At 43.2% G+C, this 25,429-nt stretch overlaps 2 protein-coding genes across 3 annotated transcripts in view; one reads left to right on the plus strand and one right to left on the minus strand.

The window, feature by feature from the left end:
• Positions 1 to 1,731, minus strand: part of GGT5 (gamma-glutamyltransferase 5) — a 32,049-nt gene extending 30,318 nt beyond the window's left edge. Inside the window, exon 1 of the mRNA XM_040081202.1 lies at positions 1,661 to 1,731. The gene's annotated coding sequence lies outside the window, so the exon portion shown is untranslated. The remainder of the gene's footprint in view (positions 1 to 1,660) is intronic.
• Positions 1,732 to 9,404: 7,673 nt separating this feature from the next.
• Positions 9,405 to 25,396, plus strand: SMPD4 (sphingomyelin phosphodiesterase 4). 2 transcript variants are annotated; one of them, XM_040081190.2, is made up of 19 exons: positions 9,405 to 9,502; positions 9,774 to 9,860; positions 10,564 to 10,706; positions 10,858 to 10,933; positions 11,787 to 11,895; positions 12,496 to 12,548; positions 13,088 to 13,239; positions 13,587 to 13,719; positions 14,344 to 14,415; positions 17,841 to 17,930; positions 20,222 to 20,367; positions 20,788 to 20,878; positions 21,121 to 21,221; positions 21,531 to 21,694; positions 22,346 to 22,551; positions 23,124 to 23,357; positions 24,021 to 24,152; positions 24,312 to 24,440; positions 24,862 to 25,396. In XM_040081190.2, exons 1-19 carry the CDS (start codon positions 9,464 to 9,466, stop codon positions 25,186 to 25,188), a joined length of 2,484 nt encoding a protein of 827 aa, XP_039937124.1. In that variant the 5' UTR covers positions 9,405 to 9,463; the 3' UTR covers positions 25,189 to 25,396. The 2 variants fall into 2 exon arrangements, with proteins under 2 accessions (XP_039937124.1, XP_039937125.1); XM_040081191.2 differs by lacking the exon at positions 17,841 to 17,930.
• The last annotated feature ends 33 nt before the right edge of the window (positions 25,397 to 25,429 follow it).

Raw genomic sequence — 25,429 nt, forward strand, 5'->3', positions numbered from 1 at the left:
AATTCTAAACACAATTTGATAGTAGGTCCCTTAGAAGGATGCAATGAACTTCATCTCTATTTACACAGAAGAGTAGCTCTGTCCCAAGAAAAATAAGTGGGTGTTGAGGGTGACTGTGTTAACCCTGGTTGTGCTAAGGAAAAATTCATGGCATGGTTCTTTTCCTCTCTGGCAGTGACAGCCGCAGTGCTTTCAGCATTGAGTGGATCTCCTGCTGAGGGCTGCTGTGCAGGCTCCACACCTCTGGTTCTGTTACACTCCTGGTGAACTGTGGTGCCTGGATTGAGCTGGTGTGGGCACCATCTGCACTGTGCCCAGCAAATACAGCTCAGAAGGAGGCAGAGGGGAATGAGACCCTGGCTGGCAAGGCAGTGCTCTGTTAACAGATAGACTTGATGATCTTAAAAGCCTTTTCCAACCTACATGGCTCTATGACCTCACTGTCTCTGCCTAAGAGCCACTAGACCCCAGCCCTCACCTACCCCTTAAGATGTCCCTTTTCCATGGGGCACTGCAGTCCCCAGTCAAAGGATTGCTGAGGAGAGATAGCAAGTAAAAGCTCTTGTTTTATTGTGGTATCACCTCTGAACTCCACTCCTGCCATGTGGTTGAATTTCTCATTGTCAGAGCCATAATCTTGACTCTTAACCTCGACTGGGCTCTAAGCCAGCACAACAGCCACACTCCCAGGTCACATGAGTGAACCCTGCCAACAGTCTTCCCACTGTTTTGACAACCCCTCTTGACTCCCCCTCTCTCACTAAATTTCTAAATTTACATCTAAATTTCTCTTTGTTCCTAACTCTAACTTCACGTCTGTACTGAGACTTTTACAGTGGGATTCACTGCAAAACTTGGGAAGGTTTAGGTGGGAATAGACCCAACTTCCCCAATGGCAGAGCTACCACTGTTCTTCAGTGATGCTTTGATGAGTACTCTGCCCTATCAGGTGAGCTGTATTTTGAGAAACATCTGTGCAGAATCCATCCATGCCTCAGGGCATTTAGAAAAAAAATACACAATTTAAGAATAGACTGGGCGATGAGGACACCTGTAGGAAAAAGGATCTTCCCCAGGCTGTTCCTGAAGCATTGCTTCCATAACGTTCTGGATGTTACATCATGTTTTGTGCTACACGAAACAGCTGATAGGTCTGGAGAAGATGACTGACAGGGCTGCAGGTCCAGCAGTAGCTCTTTTGGCATTGATGGTGGTGATCTTTTAACCCCTGGAGCTGGCCAACACTCAAGAATTTCTGGGGTTTTCTGCTTATGCATTTCAATAACTTTCAGCTAACATCACCTTAGATACCTACAGTCACTGATGTCTTTTTCTCCTCTATTGTGGCTTATTCAGCAACTCCTCAACTTCTGAACTTAAAGTGCTGCAGCAGCCCTCTTGCTAGAGGGTAGAAATGAGCTGAGACACAGACTTCATGTTTATCACAGGATGAAAAGGGTCCTGGTTTATTCCTCTTTACAGCTTAGCCATCCTGACTCCTACTATTCACTGACTCTGGCTGCAGCAAGCTCTTGCTGTAGATTTCCCCTGCAGCCTCTGACTGCTGTTTATTACCTGCTAAACTCTGACTGCAGAGATTAGTGTGCAGACTGTGGCTGCAGGGTCCAACAACAGGCTCTAACTGCAGACCCAGACTCACCTCACAGCTGTGATTCTCTCTCCCCAGGATCTTCCTTCTTCATGATTCCCTTGTTCCCTCTATCCTCCTCCTTCTTGATCCTCCCCTCACCAGCTAACCCACTCCCCTTTATCACATTTATCTTTATTGGCTATAGCTGTGACTAATCAGGGGTGAGGCTGTATTGGGTAATTAACACAGCTGTTAATTATCAGGGATGAGGTCACCTGTATTCCCTTCTCCTACATCAAAGGATATCAGAACAGGATATGGAGGTATAAGGTACGTGCCACACAATCTGAATGACAGCCCAGTCCAGGCACAATTCCTACTTTGAGTCAGTCTCAGAGCTCCCTAGAAGAGGAGCTGTTGATAGTTATGTCATATATTTACACAGCACAACAGAAATAACTTGTCTGAATCCCTTTGTATTTATGCAAAAAATTGTATTTCATTTTAACCAACAGCAGTCCTACAAATCATATTCATTTCCCACCACAGCAGAAATAAAAATTTATATTTCCCCTCAGGCAAATGTTTTACTTATTCTCCAAACTTGAATGATTTACAGGCACCTATTGTGACATTCACTATTCAATATTTCATATTTGGATGAATTTAGATGCATTTAGATGCAAGTTTAGATTATGAAGTTTTAGTATTTTGGAGAACAGAACAATGTGATGTTCTGTTTTTTATACTATTCCTGTAAGCCCTTAGGTGCCATCCTGCACCAGATATGATGCCACTGACCTCCATACATGCATTATAGGCTGACACACGATGAGGAAGTGTAGGGTTTGTTTTAAATCCAGTCTCATGATACAAAATAAACTTCAACCCTGGGAACTGAGAATTTCACGTAGGATGAATTGTTGGTTGGTAATCTATCTGCTCTGTGTCCTGCTGTCACACACAGCAGGCATGAGCCTGGAGCCTCTGCACGGTTTGCTTTAGGTTGGCTCTAACACCCAGGCAGTAAAGCAATAGAACAAGACCTGTCCTACTGGGTCCCAAATTTTAGTTCTGGGGCCCTTTTTTCAGTTCTATTCAGTGTTGCTGGAAATAAACCAAGAAATCTGGTTCAGGATAAGAACAGTCTGTTCCAAGACAGTTTCACTCATTTCAACATTTCAAACGCTCTTGAACGCCTGGCTCGGCATCCAAAGCAGAAACTCTTAATTCCTTCCTTAATTCTGTCTCCTGTGTGATGGGGAGATTTTATCATGACAATTTTGGTTACAGAATTGGGCACTTGAAATGAGAAATAAAATTAAAGAAGCAAATAATGGCTCATGGTAAATCTGTTACATTTTAAATGGTGTTACATTAGAAAAGCAACTTCAACTCTCGTACTGCAAGAAAACAAATCCATCTTCCAAACAAACCCATCTTCCATCTTCAAGGAACAAGAAAGTGTCAGCTTCCGAGAAGTTAAATATCATACAAATCCAAACTATATTTAAAAGTGTATTTGATTAAATACAAATGCCAATACCATGTCTGTCAGCTTCCGTGAAGTTAAATATCATACAAATCCAAACTATATTTAAAAGTGTATTTGATTAAATACAAATGCCAATACCATGTCTGTAAGCATCTTCATGAAACCTGTGGCCTCCCACATTGTTAAGCCAAATTAAAAAAAAGAAGGTTGACAGTAAATGTGAGTAAAAGATTTGAAAGGTCAATCTACACCAGAAGTTGTTCAGTATTCACAGAAGCTTCTTACATGAGTCTCTACTTTCTGCCTCAGGGGATCTCATATATTTGTTCTTTTTTATAGTCTTTTCTGAGGTCCTGTGACTGATCCTCCTTCATGGCCCCATGCAGTTCCCCATTCATGCACACTTCATCGTGCTTGTCTTGGCTGAAGCAGCCAATATTCAAGGCTTTCAAGGTTCACCTCCTGGTCACTCACCCCAGCAATCTACATTGATTTCTCTCTTCTTGACTGCCAGGAGCTAAAAACAGCATGCTCTGAGAGCAAATTATTCACATGGGTAAAAAGTTGCAGAATCAGAAAGGATAAAGATGAAAGCCAGTTGGCAGACAGCCATTAGTGGGAGAGACATCCTGCTTCCAAAAGATGGCTTTCAAAAGGAAAGCAAAGATTATTAAAGGTATCATTAAACAGATTCCCTGCTCTTTAAGAATGGCAGTATCTGGTTTTAACTGGAAGGATAAAAATAACATGAAATAGTGTATCAGTTACAAAACCAATCAGCTACAGCTTATTCCATTCATATTATAGTCTGAACTGCCTCCCTTCCTAAGGCTATTATTTCTTCTTTATTATATTTCATTTTATTAAGCAGCTTAGAGCTGATTTACTTGGGTTTTTTGAGTACTGGGGTTATAAAAGGACCTGGATGATAAACTAATCCAAGGACATCTTGCCTCGGTGATAGCTTGGCAGGTTCCTTGGGAACACTCACCTAAGACAAATCTTGTGGATAGAGAAGCTCACAGGTGCCCAGCACTGTGGAGCAAGGAATATCACTGTCCCTCTGCAGAAGGACAGATGCTCTCCACCACACTGGTGAATATCCTGCAGTTGGGAAGACGCTTGGAAATGTGTTGGAACACAAAGAGGCTTCTGTTCTAAGTGAGAACAGTAATTACCTGACAAATGAAGATTCTGGAAGGCCCAGACTACACAGCTGGAAATGCACAGAATTTAGAGGCTGATTTGGGGCTCTGTAACAAATTCCACAGACAGAGAAGCATTTGATCAGGAGCCCACTCCTCCTGTCAGGGCTGTGTGGAGCACTGTGCACATCCAGGTTAGGATGCAGGCGCAGCCAAAGGCAACCTCCTCCTTCACAGCGCCAATGTTCCACAGCCCCAGGGGCAGAACTGCAGCTCATGAGGAGAAGGTGACTTTGCCGTCAGTGGCACTTTGCTGAAACCTGGTGAACTGAGAAACAGGAACATCAGCCTGGAAAAGTATAAATAACAAGCAGAGCTCCTACTGCAAGCTTCAAGTATTAGTTAAACTGAGCAATTCATCCTTATCTTCCTGCAATAAGATCTTGTTTTAGAAACAGGAAAGTTTCTGGAAATGAAAACATAGTTATCAGCTTAAAGTATTATTTCCTTCAAAATCAACAGGAAAAGTTTCTCACGAATGGTACAACGTGTTTTCTTGCCCAGGCTAACATTGCGTAAAATCAGAATATGGACCACCAGCAACTAGAATGGAAAATGGTACCTTAAGTGTGGCTTTGCTTTTCAAAGCCCAATCCCATACCTCAACCACTATAATAACAAAACAAAACTCAGTAATGGTCACCATATGCAGCTTCCTCAGACTCTTGATCCAAGAGTTGCTTTAGCCCACTGCATAATGCATTATGTTCACACACTCTGCCACCAGTACTCATATATTATCCCAAGTGTTGAAATGCTGAGATTACTTATGCCTCAAGCTCCTGGATTCATGTGATTATGCAAGAAATGCAGTTTTAATTAAAACCAGATTTCTAGCATTTCATATGGAGAAGAAAATCTTCAAAATGGGCCCACCAAAGTTGCAAAACTCCAAGTACCCATAAACAGGCACAAAATAACACTGCTTATTAAATCAGACTGTCCTTAAGGTATTCTCAAGACTGGGAGGCAAGCTGGAGCTGGAACCCCTGATACCATGCTGTCATGCAATATCTTAAGCAATCTCTGCCTGCAGAAACCAGGCAAAAATATAACAAATATGTAGAAATCATTAGAAAAGATGACAATGGATGCCCGAAGAGCCACACACTCAAACTGGGTGGAGGTGGGGGTGCCTCGTCCTGCAATGGTTCAATGCTGACATTGCCTTCACGGGAGAAGCCATCACATGCACTGGGTGAGTTAATGTTTTCTCAGACTATGCATGAAGTCTCATCTCTAGCCATGTGGAACTCTGACTGACAGCCTTAGCAAGCCTGTGCATGTCAGGAACAGTATAAAGTTGATGTCTGCATGAACTGAACAGCTTTGGAGACAGAAGTTACTTTGGTTAGGCTAGAAACATAATGACAGTTCTGAAAATTCCCTTTTTCTCCTCACCTATATGAATCCAGGTCCTGTTCCAGATGGTTTCTCATTAACTGGTAGTCTGGTTTTGTTCCCATTGCAGCTGAACAGTCTGGAAGTTTTCTAATCATTTCACCCACCTCAGACATATCAACACCCAAACAATTCTCCAGCCAAAAGAAAACATTTGACAGATCTCCCCTGTTAGAACACTCTAACCTGTACTTACAGTAAGAGATTAAATTAATCCTGCAAATGCAACAATGTCTGGCTATGTATCAGATGCCTATGCTATTTCTCTAAATTAGATTATTTCTAATTTGTCTTTTCCTTTCATTAATCAGCATAATTAAGTTAAAGTTACAGTCACGTTTTCCCAGCTTGGACTTGTTTGCTGCATCTGAGTCAGACTTCAGGAGAAAATGCAGTGTCCCAAAGCTTCTCTTTCTCCCTCTGATATCCATCAGTTGTATAAAAGATGGCATCTCTCACTACAAACGTGACTTCATTTTAAAGGGGAAAAGCCACTTACTAAAGCCTTGATGTAACACTCCAGACTTCCCATCAATGCCTGTGAATGACACAGTGGATACCTCATATGAATTAATTCAAAGGTTTTTAGTAGAACTTTCAGAAAACAAGGTTGTGTGAGCTCCAGAGCCAGCACTGTAAGCACCAGAACCACACAGTCTGGTTCCGTTACTTGTCCCAAATGTTTAACCTGAGCATCAGTAACAGCGCAAGCTGGCATTGGAGGATTTAGAAACTCTCTTTTCCTCATGGATTTTCTGGTAACTGGGTGTTGCATTAACTCAATCTTCTATGCACAAATTGCGTTATTCATCTTTATGACAATTACATTGACTTAATTACCTCTTTAGAGTTTTATTGATGCTCTAGTGATTACACCAAGATGACAAAATGTGAGGCTACCTGGGGAGAGCTCTTGGTATGGCTGGTTAGTCACTTCTTCACCTGTCAGAAACATCTGACAATGGATGATAAAAACACAAAACATGGAATCCATACTTGCAGAAAACAGCTCAGCCTCCAACTCCCTCAGGAATACCTCTCAGGAAAAACATACCAACAACTGAAAAAAGACTTTCTTGTTGCTATGGCTTAAAGGCAGCTAAAATTTGTGAGGGAGGGAAAAAGGCAACCTACATAAGTAACAAATCAGAGGATACTTAGGTAAGGTGACTTTTCTGGACTTTGGTCTTTGCATCTGCAAAATGGGAAAAAATACATATACAATCTTGATATATACTTGTGAAAATGATCTGTGTGAGAGGGATAATGAACCTATAGCATCGATTTCAGTAGGCTCCAGAACACACCAAACTGTTCCACAGTTCTCAGCAGTTCCATTAGTTCTTAAAATAATTTGATACATTTCTCCCACACAGCTATCTGTTTGAACAGGCATCACTGAGCTGTGCCCACTGAGCACTTCCAGCGTTGCATTTCCACATATTTACCCAAACCTTTATTTCTTCTTGCATTCTTTCTCCTATCCTGCCATCCACTGAAAATGCACCAGGTCTACTGTTTCCTTAAGTCCTGACACTCACCCGTGTAACTTTTACACCAAATAAACACATGGCAGAATCTTTGCCATCAAGTCCCAGCTGCTTTTTCCGGAGCTAAAGCAGCTCGTTATCCCCACCTGGAGGAAGGACCGACCCCTCAAGGACTTGCTTTCACTCACCGTTTGTCTACAAAGGGAAGTGTGAAACACGGCAGGAATCCCAGCCGGGACAGGCACACGTGTGTGCATCACATCCAGCACAGGACACACACACACGTGTGCGCTAGAGTTTGGAAAAAACTGTCCTTTTGAGCACCCAGGAGGGGTGTTGTCAGTGAGGTCGGCCTCTGCCCTTGAGAAAAAAGAAAATTCCCTCTTAGACTAATTTCAAAATTTTAATAAGGGAATAAAAAAGGACAATGTCCAGCGCTGGGGTGTTCCTGACTATTGGCCAACGAACACGGCAGTATATTAAGGTAGCGTTATCTATATACTGTTAATTTACTAAGGTGCATACATATTCATAAGTTTCATGCATTATTCAAACAATCTTGGGAGCTTTTGGTGTTGCAGGAACTTTTTGTTGTTGGTTTTTCACTCTGTCTTATCTGCATGACATTCTGCAGATCACCTCAATATATTTTATTCCTTCTTGTGGTTTCATCCTGTTTTTTCACACTTCCCTGATAACAAGGAGTTAACAAATTCTTCTCTGACTGTCCTCGGGTGCTCTGTTTTGTGTCACTGTTATCACTTGGAGAGGTCAGTCAGCAGATGTGGGAAACAACTTAATTGCTTTATACAGTTCTTTCAGTTACATAGAAGTATTTTAACATCTTATGTTTTGCTAGGACCTACAGTACAATACATTCATCACACCATTATTTCTATAATCTACAAGTTATATACATAGATAAAACATATTCATCACACTACTATTTCTATGGGCTATACAGTGCATACTTAGATGATAGATTATGTTATATTAGCAAGCAGCTAAAAGGGGTTATAAATTGTGCTATATTTGAATACTTACAATCAATAACAACATGTAAAAGCTAATACATGAATGCAAAAGTCAGTAGTATAGGGTCATTTTTAACTGACTGCTGTTAATTTGCTCACACGGTGCTCATCCTGCTGCCAGGATCAGCAATGGCCTCGCCTGCCCCACCAAGCCGGGCGTGGCTGTGAGCGGCCCCCCGGGACACCGCGGGTGTTTAACACATCTCTGGGTACGAAGAGAAAGAAAACCCCGGAGCCCCAAACACGGGTTATGGGCCACGGGTTATGGGCAGAGAGGTCCTGCAGAGGGACCTCGGTAAATCAGAGGGCTGAGCAATCACCAACCGTATGGAATTTAACAAGAGTGACGGACTGTGCACCTAGGACAGGGCAATCCTGGCTCTGTGTAGGGACTGGGGAATGAGAGGTTGGAGAGAGGCTGTGGGAAGGGTCTGGGGGTCCTGGAAAGCTGGATGTGAGTGACCATTGCCCTGGCAGCCAGGAGGGACAATGTGTCCTGGGGTACATCAGGCCCAGCATCGCCAGCCGGGCAAGGGAGGGGATTGTTCCACGGTGCTCGGCACTGCAGCCTCTCCTGGAATGTTGTGTGCCGCTTTGGGCACCACAGTATAAAAAAAGACATTACACTATTAGAGAACATCCAAATGAGGGACACGAGGGTGGGGAAGGGTCTGGAGGAAAAGCCTTATGAGGAGCGGCTGAGGGCACTTTGCTCACCTTGGAGAGGACTGAGGGGAGACCTCCCTGTGGTCTGCAACACCCTCACGAGGGGCACTGCAGGGGCAGGCACTGATCTCATCTCTGGTGACCAGGGACAGAACTCGAGGAAATGGCACAAAGCTGAGTCAGGGGACGTTTAGACGTGGTATCGGGAAAAGGTTCTTCTCCCAGAGGGTGGCTGAGCACTGGAAGAGGCTCTCCAGGACAGTGCTCCTGGGTCCAGACCGGACATAGTTCAAGGGGCGTTTGGATAACGCTCAGGCAGGCACAGGGTGGGTTTGCTGGGGTGAGCTGTGCACCGCCAGGAGCTGCACTCGGCGGTCCCTGTGGGTCGCTCCCAGCTCAGGACATTCCACGGCCCCGCCAAGGCGCCGAGTCCCGCCCGCCGCGGGCGCGGCCCTCCCTCAGCGCGGGCCCGTCTCCATGGCAACGCCTCCGTGACGTCATCAGAAAGCGCCGTGACGCGCAAGGGCCGCGCGGGCGGGGGCAGCGCAGAGGGCTCTGAGGGACGGGCCGGGAGCGGCGGCATGGCCGGGCCGCACCTGCAGCAGCCCAGCTTCCTCCTGGTGCGTGTGAGGGCAGCGCCGCGGCGGCACAGCCTCCTCCTGCGGCGGGGCGAGCCCGCGGGAACGGGCCGGGCCGGCAGCGGTGCGGTGTCTCGGTGCATGGGTGCTGTGCCTGTGAAGGCAGCCGCGGCGCGGGCCGTGCAGCCTCGGCTGGCGGCAGGGATGCTGCGCCGGAGCAGCGGCGCTAGGGGGGTTTTTCGCACGTCCTGGCCGCGGTAAGTGTTGTCCTGCCCCGCGGCTGTGATCGGGTTTCCCTTGTGGTTTGTCCCAGGCCACGCTGAAGGCGGATTGTGTCAACAAACCGTTTGCGCAGAGGTGCCACGATCTGGAGACCGTCATCGAGGAGCTGCCTGCCAAGGTGAGCAGTCTCTGCTTGTTCAGAACCTCGCTGCTTGGCAAGTTTCAGGGGAATTGTGGTTGGGTTTTTGTTGTTGTTGTTGTTGTTCTTTGTTTTTTTATTACTGTTTTCTTTGTTCCTCTTTGTCTTATCAAGACAAACTGTCTGGGACGGGCTGCCGCGGGAGGTGGTGGAGCCACGTGGGAGTGTTCAAGGAGGGGCTGCATGTGGCACTCAGTGCCATGGTCTGGTTGACACTGTGGTGTTTGGTCACAGGATGGACTCCATGATCTCGGCTCTTTTCCAGCCTAACTGATTCAGTGATTCTGAGTTTTCGGGGTCTCCAGTGAAACAGTGGGAATCTAGTGTTGTCAAGAATTAAGAGCCTTTTCTAGTCTTTAAGGGGTGTTTCTTTTTACTGCCCTTCATTAATACCTTTCAGCCTCAGTTTACAAAGAAAACTTGTTCTTAAAATATGGCAAAATAACTGCAAGTGATGCTGATGAGCATTGTTGCAACTTCTGTGTGATCAGAAATCAGGATAGGTCTCCCATAATTGCCATGTTATAATGCAATGTTTTGAATGGATGATTTGCCCAGTGATAATCCAGAAACAGCTATAAATAAATGGCAGACATGGCTTTGTGTGTTCTAGTGTATGCAGTAGAGATTGCCTAAGTGAGGAATTGTGTACATTAATTCTTTGTGTCTGTTTTCCCTGAAGGAACTACATGGCATCTTCCAGTGGCTGGTGGAAAGCATTTTTGGCAGCCTGGATGGCATCATCGTGGGCTGGAACCTTCGCTGCTTGCAAGGAAGAACAAATCCTACTGAATATTCCGTGGCTTTGGATTTCCTGGATCCCAGGTAAACTCATTCATTTCAGCACACATTAAGAAATGAATAGGTAACAAGTGACCAGTGTTTGACCTTTCTCCATTGTGCAAATCTAAGTTCACAGAAGTGAGGGAGCAGAGGGTTTTTACCATGGGATTCACTTTCTGATGCTTATTTGCAGTGGCCCGATGATGAAGCTGGTTTACAAACTCCAAGCAGAAGAGTACAGATATGATTTCCCAGTCTCATATCTTCCAGTGAGTAACTGAATAGTGTGTAAGAAGGGAATGTAGTTGTTGGAACTCTGCATGCACTTTATACCTACATTTCTGTATAGGCTGAGATGTAGCCTCAGTGCTCCAGCTTTAGAGCAGACACATTTCTTGAAATGGCTCCTGCAAGAGGAGAGTTCCCAGCCATAAAATCTCTAGAGATTTTGGTTCTCAGCAGCTGGTTATGTGTGTTCAGCCAAGAAAACTGCACTGTGATTCTTACTCTGTCCCCAGAGAGAGTTGTGTGGTTATTAGTAGTGGCAGGACTGAACATAGTTTTCCAGACTTACCACAGATCACTGCCTTCCCTGCCTGTTCTGTGTGCCTCTGTGTTTGAAGTCTGCTGTCCTGGATATGGAGTGTCACATTTCCAAGAAAAGCGTTCATCTGCAGACTTGTTTCGCTGTTATTTCTTCCGTTGCTACCACCTACATGCTGTCTAGAAATTGGTTCAGATAGTCCTACAGTCTTTAACAAAAGGAAACCTCATTTAACTATATGATAATTGCTGCTCCACAGCTCAATTACCTGGACAAAACCAACAGCCAAACACCAATACTCTGCTGCTCCTGCTCCAACTGGAAAACTCATGGTGAAGGCTTTTTTAAAAAAAATACTGAATTTAAATGAAAGAAGTACTGAATACTTATTTTCAGAGAGAACGTTAAGAGTTCTCTAAAGACCTTGCATTTGGTGGAACTACTGCAATGCAATAAAATCCACTGAGCTGCATGTAGAGATCGTCCCAGAATGCTGGAATGCAGAATCTCGCTATCTGAAAACATACTTTGCAATATGCTGAGTAGCCAGATGAATATTTTGTTACTCTGTCTTTCAGGGCCCAGTGAAGGCTTCAATACAAGAGCAAGTCCTACCAGAATGCTCTTTATACCACAACAAAGTCCAGTTTCCTTCGTCTGGTGGTTTAGGTTTGAATTTGGCACTTAGTATCCTTTTAATGGTTGGGTATCTAATTTTTAAAAATATCTAAAACTGAGAAATCGTGAGATTTTCTGTTCTACATTTAGTATGTATGTGGGGTAAATCATGGTCATGCTGAAGAGTTTGGGCTGATTAGAAATGTTTGGATTACAATTTAAAATAAATGTATCCTCTTATAAACCCTTGTTGGAAGAATTTCTGGCCTTGATCAAGTCAACAACAAAATTCCCAGTGTTTCTCAGTAGAGCCTGTATTTCACAATTTCTGGTTTTGTAAGTAGTTGTAGTTTATGCAATATGGTAGGAAAAGGGCACGTTCACTTTGCAGCTAGAGAGCTTTTGGAAGCAGTGTGGCTGTAGCTGTGCTGGTTTCACTTTGAATTAGTCAGATGTGCCAAGAGAAGCACAAACACTTTGTCACACAGCGAACACCTCAATTACCAATGTTTCAATCGCCTGGAAAGCAAGAAGCCAAGGCTGAATTTGCTCAAAAGTTTTAGCAAGGTACCTTAGACAAAGTACTCGTGTAGTGTCTATTCAGCATCTCCCAATATCTAACAGCTGTACCTGGTTTTTATTATGTGATCCTTAACTCTCTTCTTCCAGATCCATTTGAATATTACATGTTTTACTTTGCAATTAGTTTGATTACACAGAAGGTAAGTACCTTTCACCTTTTTTTCCCCTTTAAATAGTACTGGCCTTTCTCCATAATGCTCTAAGAGCCTGCTGGGGTGCTGTGTAGCTAAACTAACAGCAGTTTCACCTGTTCTGTTGGAATTTGTTATTGCTTTGATTCACTTGATGATCCAAGACTGGATAATAAACAAAATACTCACCTTGGATACACCAGTAAGCAGTCTCATGCCAACAAGGAGCAGGCAATGGATTCCAAATTGTTTCTCTCCTCCTGTATCCAGAAAGGGCTTCTCTACAGCCAGAACCACAGCTTGGTGCTGTGGGCTGTGGTTATTTGGTTCCTCTGCCTGTTGTTACCTCTCTTGCTCTTGGTTACAATCATTGCCACAGGAACGTTTCTCTTACAGCTCATTTTCCTTTGCTCTGAGGGGCTTTGCTGCCAGTTCACCCTCTCTAACCACTGGGCTTTCCTGTGCTCAGGGGGTCTTTCCATCACTCCCCAGCACTGGCTTAAAGCAGCAGTGTTTAACCCCAGGTATATCCTGTGTGTCTGTTACAGAACTCACCTGTCACCCATCATGTCAGCCCTTCCAACAGTGCTTATTTCATCCTGGTGGACACGTACCTCAAGTGTTTCCTACCCACAGAAGGAAGTGTCCTTCCCCCACCTTCTTCAAATCCTGGGGGAGCTATCCCTTCCCCTACTCCCAGGTAATGGCTACAGTGTCAGGGGCAAGCTGTGGGAACAGTGCAGACAAAATATGGCCAGTTGGAACAAAATCAAACAAGCAGAAAACACCTCCACACTTCCATCTGTATGTACTTATTACATGGGAATAGCGATGCAGTGCTTGGTTGTAGTTGAAGTGATTAGTAATTACAAGAGGTTACAGAATTTTGAAATGTGTAATCAATTATGCAGTTTGAAAGACGGTTTTAAAGTGTATAAAATACCCATTCTGTAAAATACTGATTAAAAGCAGTGATACATCCCTACATCCCCCTGTCCTGCACCAAGCCTTCCTGACTTCTGTATTTCCATGCGTTTGTCCTCAAAGGTCCCCAGCCGTGCCTTTCTCCTCCTATGGCATGCACCACACCAGCCTGCTGAAACGGCACATTGCCCACCAGCCCTCTGTGAACGCTGACCCAGCCTCCCAGGAGATCTGGAGATCAGAAACACTGCTTCAGGTACGTGGCATCTAAGGAGGGAAATGCCCTGTAACGTTTTTTGCTCACTGAGATCTGTTGGTTTTGAAGCAGAGGCAGGTCAGTTTGCTTTAGCTTGGTTTTGAAATTGAGCAGTGCGGGCTGCTGCTTCCTGTTAATGCAACAAAGAACCACTGTGAAGCTGTTAAGTTGTAGCTTAGAAAGGCACTTGATATCTTTCTTAGACTAAGGGTCTAACAACGGATCTCAGGCATTTGAGTATTTTTTTCCTGGAAAAGTTTTTGCGCCTGATTTTCTTTTTTTTAAATGTTACATCAATTCTATGCTCTATGCAGAGGCAAAGGTTAAACACAGCCAAGTTGCTTTTGCTCATTTTCAAGGGAAGGAAAAGAAAATCTGGATTTAGCAGTTGTTCTGAAACAAGTTCCTACATTGTTGCTGAGCTGACTGATACCTGGCAGGGGCCAAGAGTTTGTCGTCTCAGCCTTTGGCATGATAACCTGAAACATCTTGAATAGGCGCTGTCTATTTACCAGTACAGCTTAGTTTTCAAGTTATATACTGTGGTCTTCCTTATTCTTATCTTCTGACTGACAGTGTGGGGTTATTTCTCTTTCCCTCACTGAGAATATATTTGTTTTGCAGATCTTTGTTGAAATGTGGCTTCATCATTATTCCCTGGAAATGTATCAGAAAATGCAGTCCCCTCATGTCAAGGTAATAGTTAGTACTGCACTTGTGAACGGCACCTGGTGGTTGAGCTCTTACCTTGGGGTAAATCTCCTATTCTGTGCAGAACTTTTTTTTGTATATTAGTACAAAGGAAAGAAATAACTTACCAGAGTATCTACATAAGTGTGCCAGAGTTGATAATCCAGTTACAAAGAGTGTTGTGAATAAGTGTGTCATCCAGATTTGCCTTCATTGCAGAAGTCGTGTTAGTTTTGTTCTTTTATGGTTTTTGTTTCTTTTTTTTTTTGTTCAAGATGAGTTTGTGGGATGGTCACAACAATCTGAACATCAATATCAAAGTACTAACGATTGAGAAGATGCCACTATAAAACCATTTTTTTAAATCCCACTGGGACAACATGACTGTAAACATAGCTAAAATTGATTTCCAGCTGAGACAGCAACTGTTACTGAAATATCAATTAGTAATTTCTAACATCCATAACCATTTTTTGGCCTAAATCCAAATTGAAAAAAAAAAAAATCTTACTAAACTGCCGTTTTTATTGTTTCATGTTCCAAAATACGCTTTTCACCATAATGGTGTCAGAAGCAGTTCTGTAGCTACAGAATTTGGATTATCTGACAAGCTCTTGCTCAGATAATGCACTGTTGTAAGCAGTTTGTGGTGGCCTGTTCAGTAACAAACTACTGCATGTAAGGAGTAAGTAAGTGTTGGGGAGGCTAAGATTGAAGACATTATAAATGTAAAGGGAATTTGAAGGAGAAAATGTTGATCCTCTGAATTCCCTCTGGGTCACAGTGGGACTTTCATAGAAGGGGAGAGAAATAATAAAAGCTACTCAGGATTTATTCCTGTGTGGAAGTGCAATATAAGAGTTGATTGAAAAATCCTTCACTCCACAGGATATGAAATAAAACACATTTATATTTTGCTAGGGAAAAACATTGGAGAGCTGAAATGGGATGGGTTTTGTCTTTCATTCTCAAAGTTGAGGTCAAAATACAAACTGACTATTGTTGCAAAGTCTCCACTTGGGACTCCCAGCAGCATGGCTGTGCACCTGTGATGGAAAGGCTTTGCTTGAAGTACCTTTGGTCTGTCTGTCTGTCCAGTCTCTGTGCATCAGGCGCTGTGCTTAGGCCAGATATGATGATTGCTTTAAACTTCTCTCCTCTGTTCACCCTCTGTATTTCAGATGCTCTCTTCTAGCACTAGGGAGCAGCAGTTGCAGACAATGACTCTCCACGTTATGGTGGAGTAGGGCCTAGGTAGAGCTTACAGTTCTCTGAGAGCAGCACTTCAGGATCCTCCACAAGGTGTGTTTTGAGCCACAGCCTGAGGCCACAACTCCCTGATGGTATTTTAGTTTCATCTTTGATGGGAAGTAATCATGAACATGTAAAATAGGAAGTCTTCCTCTTTGGGGGGATGGAAGAGTGGAATGGGGCACTGGAGTTCCCCTATGATACATAAATGGGTGAAGGATCTCTCCTGCAGGGTGAGGAAAGGTTCCAGATCAGCTTGGGGCAGCGCTGTTCATTAGCCTGTGATGCTTAAACTGAGCTCTGTAGACTGGCTGGGCTGAGGGAGAGCAGTCTGCCTTGTAGTTCCTCAGATGAGGAAGTGGAACATCCAGATGTGTAAGCTCTGTTTTAACACAAGCATTACAGACCTTGACAGAAACACGAGATGACCCTACACTGTATTAAAATTATTGATAATTATGTGGGTTCACTTGAGTTTTCCATTTAGCCTTCTGTGTGTTTGAGAGGAAGGGTAATTAGTGACCATTCAGTCCTGGATCTCGAGCTGTTTGCCCATCAGTGGTTTGAAATGGCTGCATAACTGTATTGGAAGGTGGGATGAGGTTCTGCAGAACTTGCAGAACCTGCTTGCTTGGGGAACTTGCTCACTCTTTGTCCAGCAGCCAGATTTGTTTGCTTTCATGGGCCAAGACAGATCTCAGATAAGTAACTTTCTTGAGAAGGAGAATCATAGATTTTTCCTTAAACCTTGGTAATGTCATCACAGACTTCCCTTTATAAGTAGAATGCAGAGGAATGAGAATAAATAGTAAATAATTTCTTTTGAGAAGGTACACATTGCAACTTTGAATTCTTTTTGGGTCTGCTGCGAACTTGAGGGTGATGCTGTTTGCTATGCTGTCACTGTTTTCCCTTTTAATTCAACTGTTTTCCAATTCTTTTTGTCTCTTTGTTTTTTCTCTCTCTGATGATCTAGAGTCCAAGCGTGCAGCATCTTTTTTTCCTATTCCCTTCTGCTGTTACCACAAGAAACGCTTAAAAAGAAGTAGTTTGATAAAACTTTGTCATGCTTCCCGACCTTCCAATGCCAGGTGTTCAGCCCCCAGCACTGCATGTGGAACACCCATTAAAATCCAGGGGGTTGCAGATCCCTGTGGCAGGGCAGTCGGTTTGGGAGCAGACAATCTGCCCAAGCTCCTGGGGAGCCTGCAGCAGCAATCCTGCCGCTCTAAGGGCGTGAAACCAAAAGCTGCCAAGCTGCCAGCAGAGGAGATGGGGTAGAGGCTGTTTAAAGACAGCAGAGGTGTGATCTGGAGAGTTAGTTTAGATGCCTGACAACAGTCATTGGGGTCTGTGTAGTGTACATTTTTTGTTTTATGTTTTTTTTCATTAATTTCATACATGTGTGTCACTGTTGCTACAGTATCCTCTTCACTGTCATAGTCAGAAAATACTGGTCAGCTTGTTCCTTCAAGAAGGGATCTGGCTGAGGCTTGCAGACACTTCAGTGTTATGGCAAGATGCCTTTTGCTTCAGCATATAGCACTGTGCTAGGTATGTCTCTGCATTTTTAGAGGGGTAATGTTTCCCTGACAGCAAAAGGAATTTCCTCTTCTGAGGAAATTCACAAGACCTGCAGCCTTCTCAAATGGCCTTTAAGTAGAGAGAAGACGTAGGATTTCTCTGGACAGGAAAGTCCAATTCTAGCTGCTTCTGCATACTCCAGCAGAACAGGAAGACGTGGCAGAGTTTTCAAAATAAATGTAAAAAAAGCTTGCAGAATATTGCTCTCTTACTCCATTTTTAATAAAACACTGTAACAGTGTGTAAATCCTTGTTGCTGCAGTTCAATTTATTTCTGAAATGGGGAATTTATTTGGCAAAAGCTCCATAGCCCCCACCAGTCCTCGCTGTGAGTGCAGCAAAGAGACCAGCCACTCTACTTGTATTTCCAAGTTGTTAAAGAGTGAGAAACACTGTGGAATCAATCTACTGAACACCAGAAAAAAGAGGATACTGTGGCTGCAGTTGTTATTGTGATATGTTGTCCCTGACTGTATTTGTGATGTTCATTTTTTTCCCCCACCCTTCTTCCTTGGGCTCATTCTCACTTTTTTTTTCTCTTGCTCTCTTCTCTCCTTTTTTCCCTCCCCCCTTCCTTTTTGTTTCTGTTGTCTCAGCTGGAGGTTCTCCACTACCGACTCAGTATCTCCAGTAAACACCACGGTAGTCCTGCCCAATCCAGCTACCAGGCCCTCCACGCATACCAAGTATTACCATCTTTTCATTTTGTTTCCTTTTTAAAAATCTCGTTCCATCATATAATCTGCGAAGTGTATTGGTGCTGGCTGTACAGCAGCTTCTTCTGCCAAGGTGTGGTTTTACAATTTGAGAGCAATGCATTGAAATTCACCAAATTTTTCAGTGAAAAAGATACTGAGAGATATTAGCAAAGGTCATGGAGAAAAGAGTTAAACTCTAGCATGTTATGAGGGCTAATTGGCAACTCTGTTTCTAGAAATGCATTCTTGCAATGTGAGACTTACCAGCTATGCTGTTTTTTTGGCACCAAAGCTGTCACCAATGGCAGATTTCTGCCCCTCACACAGTAGTCATTTAAGCAAACCTTGCGTGGAAGAAAAGATCAGAGTTTGCATGGCTGTCACCCAGATTAAGGTAGGTAACATCTGGGGGTTTTTAGCCAAGGAAATGTCATTGGATAATCCTAAATTTATGGTGGCTATGTCAACTTGACTGTCCACTTTTGCAAAAGCACAGGTGGTACATTTGCAGATTGTTCAGGAAATGTGCATGCAAAAACATTCCTGTTGGAACAGATTGCTGATTCCTCTTTCCTTACTTCAGCCCTTTATTCATTGGGTCTTCATTTTGGGCACGGGAGGGCTAAGCTTATGTACTATAAAGCTCTTTGGCACTACATGGCATTTCCCTGCTCTTTAATCTTTTTTGTTTTGTTTTAATTGAGTGCTATAATATCTCAAGGTGCTGTTTAGAAAGGAACATAGAAAGTACTACTTAAAACCTTTTTTACTGTTACACTTTTGTAATTACTGTATTAAGAGTTGAGAATGGCACACATTCATCCTGTACAAAAAGGTTTGACAACAAAAACCCATGTGGGGAAAAGTAGTTGTTAAACCAGTGATGTTCATAATGGTGATCCAGCCTAAGAGGAAATTGTAAGAACTGCTGTATGGAAAAACTACTACCATCAGCTGAAATGATGTATTGAAATAGGGTGGTTTTGTAAATTCCAGAGGTACCTTCAAGGGGGGCTTGGGGTTTTTAAAATGACACCCTGTCAAGGCCTGTAGCGGAGTACTCAGCCTCTCAAATTGCTGTGGAGATCCTGGTCCAAACTCCAAGGACCACACAACTTCTTGGAGTTCTACCTTCTTGCATAAACTCATCAGGACTGTAGAAAACATACTGATACAAGTTGGAGCTGTCAAAAACAAGCCCAGCCTTCATTAGAACTGCAGGTTTATCCCTCTCTTAGAAGAGTCTTGGCTCTGGCTGCACTACAGGACTGTCATCGAGCCTGGAGTGAATGTCACAGTGTATTCAAAATCATAAGGAGTGTAAAAAGACATCTGCTTTGCCTCAGGCATTGCTGAGAAGGGACATAAAGACACAGACACACACACTCCCTCCCTGCCTCAACACTGGAAACTCCTTGCAGCTAATCCAATACACCTTTCCAGCACTTTAAAACATTATATTTGCAGCTGTAACTTATATTTCATGTACGTTATTCTTCTCAACTTCTGTGAAACAGAACACAAATCTCAAAATCTGCCCTCAGTGGTGGATTTGGGTTAGTTCACTACTCAGGCTTTGACAGTAGCAGAGGAGTGTGTGCTTTGGCTGCACAGTCACACCCAGGAGAACCAGCACGTCTTTGCCTCCTTCACCTCCCTGCTGCATCAGACACTCCCTTGCTCATTAGTAACATCACTGTGGTCACCATCACTCCTTGTGCTGCTCCCACCCAGGCTACTTCACCCCTGAGAGCATTTTAGAACCAACAGGATCTGACAGGATGGAAACAGTTCTGATTCTGACTGTAACTGTCTAGGATTATTCTCTCCTGTAAGGCCGATGAGTACCAGCATAGGAAGGAGAACTCAGTAGAGCCAGCCATGAGCATAAACAAAGGACCTGCTGTGCTTCTGCAGCAATGAACTTAGAGCCATAATGAAAGGCTGAATATTCTTTTTTCAGAAAGGGGTAAGTCAAAATCTACAAGTTATTCTGTTCTTTAAAGCTGGCCCCAAACTTAGTGCATTAGAGTACTGTAGATAATTTTTCTTACAATCCAGATATGCTGCTGTTTCTTAGTGAACTGGTGGCAGAAGATTGATGCAGCTTGTCCTGGGGAGCAAACCTGTCCAAAATCAGGTGGCACCAAACTATGGTGAAGAACCTAGAAGGAAGAGAGCGTTTCTTGTATTTCAGTCTGAGAATATAATTTTCCTGAATTCCCTGAACATTTAGCAAATTACACTCATTAGTTGCTTGTCTTTTGCTTTGAATTTAGGAGTCATTCAAGCCCACTGAAGAGCACGTGCTGGTGGTGAGACTGCTTGTGAAACATCTGCATGCTTTCAGCAACAGCCTGAAACCAGAGCCTCTCTCCCCTTCAGCCCACTCCCACACAGCCAGCCCACTGGAGGAGTTTAAAAGGTTGGTGCATGAGCACGTCTCTGAAATGTACAGAACTGAAAAGCTGAGCTTTGTCCATGTAAACCTCAGCTTTCTCTGAGAGGTTGAATTATGCTGTTTTGAAGCTAAATACAGAAGTACATTATTAAGAGTACAGGAGAGCCTCTGAGGGGGGCAGCTTCAGCAGCAGCTATTGCACTAGAAAAGAAAATGCTACCAGAGGATTCTGGGCAAGGTTGGTTTAGTATTTGGTATTTAATAGTTTTAGTTGAAATTCAATGGCTTGAAGTAGTTTTAGTTTAAAAAAAAGAACCGATTTTGCTCAATCCTTTCTCTATTTGTATTTGTGAAAGTGTGTTGGGTTGGTTGGTAGGGTTGGGTGTTTTGTTTTTAAAATCTGCTGCCAGTTGATACATAGAATGTCTTTGAAACTTTTTGCAGGGTTGTGATTCCTCGATTTGTCCAGGAGAAGCTTTATATCTTTCTGCAACACTGTTTTGGCCACTGGCCCCTGGATGCCTCTTTCAGAGCAGTATGTACCTGCTTCTCCACCTAAGTCTGTACTCAACAAAACTAGTTATTAGAACTAGTTATTAGAATTAGATATTTGTTATTGCTGTTTAGCAGCTGTTTCTTGGTCTTTACATCTCTCTTTTCTAGACCAGTGGAATTCTTTATATAACAGATAAAAAAAAATTAACAAAAAACCCCTTCCCGCCTTCCTTTCCTAAAAAGTATTGGCACTCATGTGGGTTTATGTGTGATCTTGCTTAGGTTCTTGAGATGTGGTTGAGTTACCTGCAGCCCTGGAGGTACGCCCCCGAAAAGCCACCACAAAGCACGGAGCCTTTGCCTCGCAGCGTCCCGGAGAAATGGTGAGGAGGGGAGCAGCTGGGACTGACCTGAGCCAAAGCTCAAGGAGATCCTGAGTAAAATGAGATTTCAGGAGCACCAGCCTGAATTAAGTTCCTATATAAGACTAGAGAATGATTTCTTAGGACTCCAGTTTTTGTTTTGAGGGTATTCTTTTTTGTCTCAACGGAAATTTATCACCTTTCCAAAGATGTAGAAATTGCTTCCTCCTAAGACAGTATAGAACATTCCCTTAGTGGCTTACTTGGTAGAAGACAAAATAACAACTCTTTAAATAGCTGTACTCACAAACCCTTTACTCACTTTGACAGGGCTGCCTTCATTCAAGAAAACCTGCTCATGTATACCAAGCTGTTTGTGGGATTTCTGAACAGAGCTCTTCGAACAGACTTGGTCAGTCCAAAAAATGCCCTCATGGTGTTCCGAGTAGCTAAAGTCTTTGCCCAGCCCAATCTAGCTGAAATGATCCTGAAAGGTAAAAGGCTATTTTGACATCTTGTGTTGTCCTGTCTCAATCTTTCTTCACAACAATTGCATCTCATCTCAGAAGCACTGAGGGGAATGGACTCCTCTCCCGTTTTTCATGCTATTTCACCATTTAAAAGTCTATCTTCACTAATGTTTGTCAGTTGGTTTAGTAAGTCTGTAGTTCTCTTCTAATCACCACAGATTGCATTCCACATCTCTTCTTTAAAGAACTCAATTACAACTGTCAGTTTTTCTTACACTTTTATCACTTCATTATATACTTCAGGATTTAAACTTTATATATCTCTGAAAGTCTCTATACTTAGTAAAAGAGTCATGCATGCATTTCAGGATAATTAGGCTGGATAACAGGGGATTTAGAAGTGATGAGATTTGACAAGTATCAGTGTCTGAAGTATGTTTCCCACTGCCTTCTGTTTAAAAATGTTACAAACTTAAAATGCTGCTTTTTATGGTCTGCATTAAATGCACGCTGACATTTTCTGCTCTGGGCAGAGAGAAGTAAATAAAGAGCAGTGAATTCTCCTTAGAACTCTCTCTCTCTAAATAAAGTTGCCCAGCAGCCTTAAGGCAGCTGGACCTTCCCCAGCAAGACCAGTATTATGTAACCATCTTCACTGCTTTTTCCAAATTCTAGGAGAACAGTTATTCCTGGAGCCAGAACTTGTTATTCCCCACCGTCAACACCGACTTTTTATGAGCCCCACTCTTGGTGGGAGTTTTTTGTCATCACGGTCTCCAGCTGTTACAGATGCCTCATTTAAGGTGAAGAGTCATGTTTACAGCTTGGAAGGACAGGACTTCCAGTATAAACAGATGTTTGGTGCAGAAGTCAGGAATTTGGTAAGCAACAGGCTCCTTGTCACCTGTCTTTTTACTGTGACAGATGTTTGCTCAGTGCAGAGCATCCATAGCAGGAGAAGTTAAGAGTGGAAAACTTCACACCCTGCATTACTGAATAATTTAGTTTGCTGACAGTGACTTCTGGACCCTGAGGGGTCTCTGTTGAGCACAGCTGTAAAAATCTGCTTATTTTTGATAAATAATAAGTTAATGTAACAGCTTGCTGCCTTGGAGCAGGATATAAGTATCTTTCCTCTCAGACATGCTTACTGTGATCTCCTGATTGATCAGTACCTACCAGCAAGTCAGACAAAAGCAGCAGGAAAAAGAAAAAAAAGCAGCTGAAGAACCCAAGCAGCACTGAGGTTTCTTAAATGCTTCAACAGAACTGCCTCTGCCCTGCTGGAAATCCAGCTAACAGTCAGCACAAATCCATTTGCACTAAGGCAGTCAGTTCACTGGGATTGCTCTCACTTTCAGCTGTCAAGGCACAGTTTTATCCATGTATTGATGCTTAGTACTCCTTTATCTTTGTCCCACATAATTTTTCTTTTGTTTTTTGTTTGTTTTAGGTGTTAAAACTGGCCCAGTTAATTTGTCAGGCACAGCAGACAGCAAAGTCCATATCAGACCATTCTGCAGAGACGATGGCCAGCCAGTCCTTCTTCTCCTGGTTTAGATTTGCACCATCTGAGGTGAATGGTTCCTACACAGGCAATGACCTTGATGAAATTGGGCAGGACAGCATCAAAAAGACAGATGAATATTTAGAGAAGGCACTGGAATATTTGTGCCAGATCTTTAAGGCAAGTAACATCTTTCTAAGAACTTGTGCAGCGAGAACAAGAGTAAGGACTCGTCAAGTGTACGTCTGTGTCTCTTGTACTTTGTGGGGTCAAAGCTGGCCAGAGACCTTGCTGATAAATTCTAACATCTTCTCAACTTTACCTGCTTCAAAACCATTTTCAATGTAGATGGGATTAGGTGTTCTGAATTTCTAATTATCAAACCTACTTTGTTTAAGTGACCACTCTTTTGGACTGTATAATTTATACCAAGCCTGTCCTCATGTTCCCAAATGGGCAATTTAAAAAACTCTCCAGTATCTTCTAAATGTAGAGCTCTAAAAATAAAACTGCAGCTACGGACAAACTGTTAAACTTAAAAATAACAGATTAATTTCTCTGCAGCCACACTCCCTTGTACAGAATTGCCCTAGGAGACAGTTCTTTGATACTCCTTGGGAGCTAAGGGAGATATAAACCAGAGCACGTCTCTAGAATTTGACAAGCACAGACAAATCTGGAGAAGTTTATCTCATTTTAATGTCTAACTGAGGTGCTGTTAAGCAGTTCTTGGTATCTGAGCTGGCTATCAAAGACTGCCAATGCTAATGAGTTTAAGTGAGAAATAAATTAACTAGGGGGTGGATCAAACAGCTGCTTTAGAACTGTGTTATTCTTGCACAGCTGAGTGAAGCCCAGCTGACCCAGATGATGATCAAGTGTGGGACAGCTCAAGATGAGAATGGAAAAAAACAGCTTCCAGACTGCATTGCAAGTGAGAATGGCCTCATTCTTACACCCCTTGGCAGGTACCAGGTGAGAGAAAAACGATTCCGTATCACCGCCGAGGTCGTTCTTGAAAAAACTTCTTCTATATGAAGAGAAATGCAACTTACTTGGGGCTAAGAGAGGTGCCAGTCAAAAGGTGTTTCAGATGGGAGCAGCAAGATGAGGTGTTTCTTTTCCCATGTCTAGATCATAAATGGCTTACGTCGGTTTGAGCTGCAGTACCAGGGGGATACGGAGCTCCAGCCCATCCGGAGCTACGAGAACGCCGCTCTGGTCCGACTGCTGTTCCGCCTGTCCTCGGTGCTCAACGAGAGGGTGAGCACAGCCCTGCCTCCTTTGGGCTTCCACTGCACCTCTCTGGTCCTTACTCCACCTCTGCCACTTCATTTGTTCTTACTCCATCTTCATTGTGGGCTAGATGGGTATTTCCTACTAGTACGGGGCCTGCTTCTCTACCTGTAATTCTGCTTTTCCTACACAAAGCATTGCAAATGTGATTTATTAAGGGACTCGTGGTTGATGAACAGTGGAGTAACATTCAGAATGAATGATTCTAAACAGGAAAAGCAAATTCTTCTCTTAGGTATGAAAACACAAGGCAAGCCTGCACTTAGACAGTTCTGCTGTTTAAAAGTGCAGTTGGATCCCATTTCCTATAATCCTAAAATCATAAAATAAGTTACTTTATGACAGACTTTGCAGGCAGACACTAACTATTAAATGCATCTCCCCTCAGTTTGCTGATCAGATGGAAGTGCTTTGCTCCAGGGATGATTTTGTTGGCAGACTGTGTCGCTATCATCTGACCAACCCCCAGCTCATACAGAAAATCAGGTACAGCCCCGTGGTGAGGGACAGAACGAGCCACAACTGGGGACCCAGGATCAGTCTGAGGTTTCTGGCCAGCTACAGGACTCTGATTTCTCTGCTGATGATCTACTTCCTTGCATCCTGGTTTTATGTTGGGCCAGTTAGCTGCACGTTCATTATCCTAACTGGATATTTTCTCTATGCTGTAATAATGACTTTCTTCTTTGAAGGATGGAAGCCACATGAACACTAGGTTCCTCTTCCTGGCCTGCAAAAATAAATCTCTTAAGGATGAGCCCGGGATTCCATGACTAACATGTTTTAACTATATCAAATCTTCATATAATATTTTTTAATACTAAAATTAATGGAGTTTTATAAACATTGATGTGGCCTTGTAGAGATAATCAATGTAAATTTTATTTTTATAAAAGTGTTCCTGTAGACTGTAGTGAATTTGTTGTTTGGGGGTTTTTTTTGAGGGGGGAAGAAGG

The sequence above is a fragment of the Hirundo rustica genome, chromosome 17 (assembly GCF_015227805.2).
Source record: "Hirundo rustica isolate bHirRus1 chromosome 17, bHirRus1.pri.v3, whole genome shotgun sequence".
NCBI lineage: Eukaryota > Metazoa > Chordata > Aves > Passeriformes > Hirundinidae > Hirundo > Hirundo rustica.